The 7987-nt window shown below is 46.8% G+C and overlaps 1 protein-coding gene across 1 annotated transcript in view; it reads left to right on the top strand.

The window, feature by feature from the left end:
• Positions 1-579: 579 nt before the first annotated feature.
• LOC137562702 (tetratricopeptide repeat protein 39A-like) overlaps positions 580-7987 on the top strand; it is a 116487-nt gene continuing 109079 nt past the window's right edge. Inside the window, exon 1 of the mRNA XM_068274299.1 lies at positions 580-709. Coding sequence (XP_068130400.1) covers positions 681-709 — 29 coding nt within the window. The 5' untranslated portion in view covers positions 580-680. The remainder of the gene's footprint in view (positions 710-7987) is intronic.

The following is a 7987-nucleotide window of genomic DNA, read 5'->3' as shown; positions in this document are numbered from 1 at the left end:
AGCAGTGAGTGAGAGCCTGCCGGACTGCCGCCGTCGTGGTCACTTCAGAAGGTCACTCCAGGTCCAATGAGATTGCATTTGTGGGGAAATCTGCCAGTGAGATTGCATTTGTGGGGAAATCTGCCAATGAGATTGCATTTGTGGGGAAATATTGTATGGCTCCCACAGAATTTCATTTTAAAATATGTCGTGTTTATGGCTCTCTCGGCCAAAAAGGTTCCCTACACCTGGTTTAAACGATCAGCTGTCGTCTAGCGCCTGGCAAGTGTCTGTGTGCACCACATTTCAGCCTATGTGTTGAAGCAGCCTACGTGCATAGACAAGACAAAGGACACTGTAAAATGTTGCACAATACCTGCAGCACATATAATATAATATATATAATATAAATATAATAATGTGACTCTGCTGGTGTCTGAGCTGTGACTGGGCAGCACGAGGGGGCTGACGTCACCAGAACAGGAAGCCCTGCAGAGATCTCTTCAGGCGTTGTGCCCAACAAACGCTTTTCAACGGGAGGGCGTGGCCACCCCTCTACCTGTTCGCTCCACGTGTCAGCGGGCGTGGCGTTTCAGAAGACAGCGCTGCCAGGGCTGGTGAGTGGGCGTGGCTTGGCGCTGCGCCGCCCGGGAACAGGTGTCGCTGGCTGGTAGGAGTCCCGTAGTCGGTGCAGGAGAAGCATGGACGGAGGGACCGGCTCTCGGGACAGGTAATTTGCACTGCCTGATGTCACGCGTGGCCATGCAGCATTCACCTGGGGCACAGGCAGGCAGGTGGCAGCGCAGGAAGCTGTGTAGTATGAAAAGCGCAGGTGGGCATAAGGGAGTAGCTGAAAGCCAATTCCAGGATTTTTCAGAAATGTTTTTGTTGCTGCCTGTGTTGCTTCTTCTAGTACCATTTATTTTACTGGCTTACTATTCCTAAGATGGACATGGAGCTTTGTGGCTTTAAAGTGTACCTAAAGTGTGGTACAAACTAAATAAGTGTAATAATACTAAAGCTAAATACTCATAGACAGTATGCAAAGTAATACTAAAGCTCACCTGAAGACCAGGAAGATGGATCTCAGCGACGTCCATTGATGATGAGCGCTCCACGATCCCTCTCCCTGGGGCAGGTACATGTCACTGGTGCGCATGGGAAGTCAAGCGATCGAGATACTTTGTGCGGAGTCATTGGGGATCTTAAAGGAGTTTTGTGGGGTATAAAAAAAGACAAAAAGCATGCTTCTACTGGCCTCCTGCAGCTATTAAGTCCCACGCCGTCACTAAAGCCGCCTCTGTTCGCTGCCGCCAGTGACATGCTAATTATTTACCTAACTAGACGAATAGCACTGCGGCGCGTCCTCGCTCCCACATGCGCCAGCGGGAGCTTACTGCGCAGCATGACGTTTTTTTGTACTGCGCCAATGATGCACGCCACGCAGCCGCAGTGCTATTCGTCTAGGGGGCCAGTAGAAGCCCCAGGTAAGTGACGATTTTTTTTTATTTTATTTTTTTTCATACCCCACAGAACCCCTTTAAAGGACTTCCAGAGTGAAGTTAGAAATCTATTTTTTACTCACCTGGGGCTTCCTCCAGCTCCTTGCAGCCGTATCAGTCCCTCGCTATGGTGGTCCTTGGTGTCCCCCACTGGACGCCTGCAGTTATGGGCGGCGTCAGCTCTTCTGCACCTGCGTGGGCACTCGTGCCTGCACGTCCACGTCATCTGGCGCATACTGAGTCTGCGCAGTTGTTGAAGAAGAGGAGAAGAGCCAACCCTGACGATGGGCCGCCATCATTGCGGGCGGTCAGCGGGGATTCCGAGGACCACCAGAGCTGTGGCGAGGGGCTGGAAGAAGCCCCAGGTGAGTAAAAAATAGATTTTTAATTTTGCCTTGGACGTCCTTTAAAGATCCGATCTGCGGTGATGGTCGTTATTGCCGTGTGTTACCAAACATTCATGTGATCGCACGCCTGTACCCAGTCAATCATGCGCCTGTATTGCGTGGAAATGATCAGTCGCTCAACAAAAATTGCTGGTCGTGGGTACGGGCCCTTAAGCCCAATCTACACGATGCGATTCGATTACGGTTCTATTTACGATACAATTAAATCTGACATGTCCGATGGGGATTCGATTCAGTTCGATTTGCCATTGTTTTGCAGTGTCGAATCGAATCCTGATTGGACATGCCGGATTTAATCGGATCGTTAAAAAAATCGTAATCGAATCGTATCGTGTAGATTGGGGTTTTGACATTGTCCTAAGCATTGTACCTTTATCAGTGCTAGTTTAGGGGATATAGCAAGAAACCTCTACAGCACAATGGGTTGTGATTGGCAGAAAAGCGTTGGTGTCATTAACCTATTGGAAACCTTGCAGTTTAAGAGGGTGCTGTCCACGTTAGCAGGATTTTTCTACGATTTTTTTCCTGCTGGCTGGGCCCTCTAAACGTGGAACGCTTCACACACGTCGCATGTGAGGTGAATGAAATGCATAGGATCCCACAGACTTCTGGGTAAGTTAACCGCTAGTTTCCCACGGTCACAGCTGTATCATTACCATTTCGAATCCGAGTACTCGGCAGCCCATCCCTATGTTGGCCATGTGATTGAGGGGTCGGTGGCTGTTGTACACATGATGGATTCTCAGCAGATAACGGCCGCCTTGTCTGCGCTTCATCTAATGGGTGTGCGGAGCATTATAGTAGATGACAGCAGTAAAAACTGATTGAGAATTCCAACACTTCTTCACTGTACATGTCTATTTAATGTTTCTCTGTTGCTCTTGGAGAGATTTCTTAATTTCCCGTATAAACAGGAAGTGATGGAAATTATCACAGGGTCATAAAACAGCAAGAAAAAAAAGCAAAAGGTTGTAAACCACCCCCTCCTTCCTTCACCACACCGTCGAAAGCTATTTTTTTCCTCATGGAAATTGGCATTAAAATTCTAAGCAAAAAAACAGGACGTGTAACTAAGTCAGCAAAGCTAAATTATTATTGTACCTTTGCATGTCTCTTGTTGCTTGTAAAATCCTGCAGTAGATGTCAGGTAGGATATGCACGCTTTGGCAGGTAACGTCCTAAACTTTATTTGTGCAACAACGGTTGTTAAAACGGCCTTCATTGCACAAATAAAGTTTTGGACGTCTGATTATGCTCTGCTAGCCCATCACCAGCACCTCCGGAGGGGATGAGAGACTGCAGCAATTCCATATCTAGCTATCCTGCAGTACGTGCCATTTTCTGCACAAGACGTTAGAAGAGAGACGTTTAATTGATCACAAATTAAAGTGGATTTATGATTGGAATTTATGAACCATAGTACTGTTGTAGCACTGATCTGCAATGTTGGGTTTTGGTCATTTGATCCTAATGCCGATCAAAAGCAAAATTGTATAGTGCATGGCTAGCTTTAGTTAGGCTATGTTTATGCATACACTGATGGCTGTGCAACCAGACCACTGTGTGTGCAGTCAAAGTGGTACAGCACAAAGAAGAACTCCAGTGAAAATAATGTAATAAAAAAAGTGCTTCATTTTTACAATAGTTATGTATAAATGATTTAGTCAGTGTTTGCCCATTGTAAAATATTTTAAATCCCTGATTTACATTCTGACATTTATTACATGGTGACATTTTTACTGTTGGCAGGTGATGTAGCTGCCGCATGCTTTTTTGGCAGTTGGAAACCGCTGTAAACTGCTATTTCCCACAGTGTAACAGGCTTCACAGACAGGAAACTGCCAGAAGTACCTCAGTACTCAGAGCTTCTTGTGGGAGGGGTTTCACCACAATATCAGTCATACAGCGCCCCCTGATGGTCTGTTTGTGAAAAGGAATAGATTTTTCATGTAAAAGGGGGTATCAGCTACTGATTGGGATAAAGTTAAAATCTTGGTCAGAGTTTCTCTGTAAAGAGGATCTAAGTGCTCAGGGCAGAAGGAAAACCTAGAGAAATGCACCCTGTATGTAATTAGAGAGTTTAGCCTGTCTAATTCCCCCTCATCTGTGTCTAAGCACAAGTTAGCACAGTGCCAAGCACAGTGGTGCATTGTGGGTAACCACAGTTACACACTTAAATCTGAAAACCTCCTGTTCCTCTCAGATCCCCCCCGCCCCCGGCAGTATGATTATTTCTGGATTTTAGGGTCTTGTTAAAAGGTTTTAGACCCTAAAATCAGGAAAAAAAATCATGCCGCCAGAATGCCTGCAGCAGTCCCTGCTATCACTCACCTCCCTGGGCTCCAGCACTGCAATTTTTACTCCAACATCCGGGTGGCGCTGTAACTCTTTGGTGAGATCAATGACGGTGGTCTCACCAGAGTGATTCAGAGCCTCAGAGGACAGGAAGGAGAACGACTACCCACGTCTGGATCCCCCAGGAGGTGAGTAAAAGCTCCTGCTGCGCGCAATACTCTGCATAGAGCTCCCGGCTGTTAGCCCGAGCATAGAGCAGGGAGGTTAAGAAGCCAAACCACACTAAGAACAAGTTGTAATTTGATCCCTCAGCTGTGTCAGCTCCTGCCACGGCAGAACAGTTAATTTGTAAACACAGGATGTTAACCCTATGCCTGCTTCCATGAAAGCAGGAAGCAGACACACTGCAGATGTATTGCAGGTTTTGTATTAGCTGTAACTAAGAAATATTTCTCTTTAACCCCCCTGGCGGTATAAAAAAATCCGCCAGGAGGGAGCGCAGCAGTTTTTTTTTTTAAAGTTTTTTTTTTCCTATATCATGTAGCGAGCCCAGGGCACGGGGTCTTGGGGGGGGGGGGGGGGGGGCCTGTGCGGCGCGACGAATAGCGGCGATCGAGCGCGGGGCGGCGGCGATCGGTGTGCTGACGCAGCTAGCAAAGTGCTAGCTGCGTGCAGCAAAATTTTTTTTTTAACAAATCGGCCCAGCAGGGCCGGAGAAAACCTCCTGTGCGGTTACCACCAAGGAGGTTACAGAGTACCTGAGCTGAAGCTTGGGTACACAACATCAGATACTCTACTTACCTAAAGAGACAGAAGCCTCAGGATCCTGTTGAGGCATTCTTCCTTGCTGTGTTGTCCCCGTCTCTGAGTGCAAACCCCCAGAAGATTAGCAAAAATGCATTGTCGTGAATCCTTCTGTGGCCGTACACCTCCTCTTCCTGATGCGGGGCTGTACAGTAGCTGACCCAGCCCACGAGCACATGTGCAGTAAACCAGAGCTGCAGGCTTTGTAGTACTGCACATGCGTGGCCCCGTATCAGGAAGAAGAGCTGAGCGACCCTGACGCGGAGGCAGCTAGCCATAATGTAAGTCTACTTATGGCTAGCTGCATCCATGTGTATCAGTTTGCATTCAATTTATTTAGAATAGGTTTAGTGCATAGTTTTGCATCTGATTTGTATTCAAGGTGTGTCATTTAAGTCCCTGGGGGGTGCTGCATGCCTCTGTTGGTTTCATTTCAGTTGCAGCCTGATTGAGCGCTGCAAGTTTTTTCCCTGTTCAATGTTTCATCTTTGCCTGTAAGTGGTAACCTGTTTATAATGTGTGCATGAAATAGCGACGCAAGGAAAATATATGCCGGGTATAGCCGATATGTCTAAACGATAAATACAATCGTAAATTGGGCGCCAAATGAAAACGGAAAAATATTTACAGTGGTGATCATGATTGTAAAACATTGGTAAATGTTACCAATAATTTACTACGGCTAAACCTAATTCTACTCTCACACAGAACCCTCCAATGCCTAACCCTAAACTAAACCCCCCTTCTTGATGCCTAACTCTAAAACCCCCTTCCTGACGCTTAACCTTAAAACCCCCTCTTTCTGACACCCAACCTGACCCCCCCCTCTTTCTGACCCCTAACACCCCCCCTTTCTGATGCGTAACCCTAACCCCCCCCCCCCCCCCCCCCCCATTCTGATGCCTAACCCTAGAACCCTCCTTCCTGACTCTTAACTTTAAAACCCCCTTCCTGACACCTTACCCTAAAACCCCTCCCTTCTGGATGCCTCATCATAAAACCCCTTCCTTGTGGATGCCTAATCCTAAAACCCACCTTCCTGATGCCTAACCCTAAACTGCCCCCCCCCCCTAGTCCCTACTCCCGCTGCAAATAACGAAAATTCAAAAAATTATAGATTTAAAAAATTCTAAATGATTATTTTGAAAACCCCAAACTTCGATTGGGCTTTTTATCGGGCGCCCAATAGCCGATAATTGCATTAAGGCCTATGTCAGCGTCCAAATTGTCCAAATTTCTTGCTCCCATTTATAAATGATGCCCAAAGACTTGAAAGGAAGTAAATAGGGATGATCGGAATGAGCAAATTCCGTTCCATCGGAATTGCGGAATTCTGCAGCGCTAAATTCAGTCGCCATTACATTTCCTCTGAATTTTGCGAATTTCCACGTAATTCCGCATTCCGGCTGAAAAATTAAAGTAATCGCAAATGAAACCTTGTTTATGCTAAATGGTAGCCCATGGGACCTAGTGGTTGTTCCCCCAGTCTTTTTTTTTTTTTTTTTTTTTTTTTTTTGCAGCAGGAGGTGTCACTTAAGCCATGGGACCTAGTGGTGGTCCCATGGCGGTCATTTTGGCGTCGCAGGAGGTGTCACTTAAGCCATGGGACCTAGCGGTGGTTCCATGGCGGTCATTTTGGCGCCACAGGAGGTGTCACTTAAGCCATGGGACCTAGCGGTGGTTCCATGGCGGTCATTTTGGCGCCACAGGAGGTTTCGCTTAAGCCATGGGACCTTGCGGTGGTCCCATGGTGGTCATTTTGGCACCGCAGGAGGTGTCGCTTAAGCCATGGGACCTAGCGGTGGTGCCATGGCGGTCATTTTGGCGCCGCAGGAGGTGTCGCTTAAGCCATGGGACCTAGCGGTGGTTCTATGGCGGTGGTTTTGGCGCCACAGGAGGTGTCGCTTAAGCCATGGGACCTGGCGGTGGTCCCATGGCGGTGGTTTTGGGTCCGCAGGAGGTGTCGCATAAGCTATGGGACCTGGGGGTGGTCCCATGGCGGTGGTTTTTGCGCCGCAGGAGGTGTCGCGTAAGCTTTGGGACCTATACAAAATGGTGGGATAGGTGAGATAGCTAGGGAGCTGGTTGCTAACATAGGATTGATTGGTTTTTGTTAACACTGTAATTGGTGCTGAAATAATTCAGATTTTCATGCAGAAATCCATTTGGGTGGTTTTTGTAAGCCTCTGATTGGTGCAGAAATTAAGATTTTTGTGAAGAAATCCTGTTGTTTTCACTTTAAACTTCTTCTAGGGACTTCCTTGTGATTGGCTAACAAAATTCTGCATTCCGCTGGAATTACGCATTGTTCCGCGGAATTTCTGCTATAGCGCTAAGGCAATTCGTTCCGATGCAACGGAACCACCAAATTCCGGCCGGAATTGCGGAAAACGGAATTCCGTGGAACGCGGTGAGCATCCCTAGAAGTTAAGACATGTAGGCACCATCGGCCCGTCTTCAGTGTTTGCAGGCCAAGCATTGGTGTTTATCTTTTTGTGAATAGAGGGGGGAGGAAATATGAAAATCGTAGTTTTTTTTTTTTTTTTTTTTTTTTTTAATTTTATACCCACCTGATGCATCTTTTGTCCATGGTATGTGGAAACTGTCATTGTCAGGTGGATCAGGTGACATTTGACTCATGTTTCTGTTATAGGGCTCATACATACTGCCCATTCATGGAAGCTGACGACACCTTGAAGAGGCGGCGGTTTACAAGCAGTAACTTAAAAGGTGCACAAAGCTTTCTACAGGGGTATAAATAGCTGATGCTACTTGAGAATAGAATCGTGACAGCTCTGTTTGTGCTCTTTTGTAAATGCCGGCTGGTTGAACTGCTCAGCATAGCTGAACAGAGGGTGGAATAGACAAATTTCAGGTGTCAGGGAGTAAAAGCTGATTGAAAATGACAACTGCTACCAGATTTGAGTTTTCCTTCAATTGAAAATGCCTTGTTATCAGAAGTCAGGTAATGAGCGGATTGGTTCAATAATGTCAAAAAAC

This window comes from Hyperolius riggenbachi, chromosome 3 (genome assembly GCF_040937935.1).
Source record: "Hyperolius riggenbachi isolate aHypRig1 chromosome 3, aHypRig1.pri, whole genome shotgun sequence".
NCBI lineage: Eukaryota > Metazoa > Chordata > Amphibia > Anura > Hyperoliidae > Hyperolius > Hyperolius riggenbachi.
This window is presented reverse-complemented; position numbering and strand designations above follow the sequence as displayed.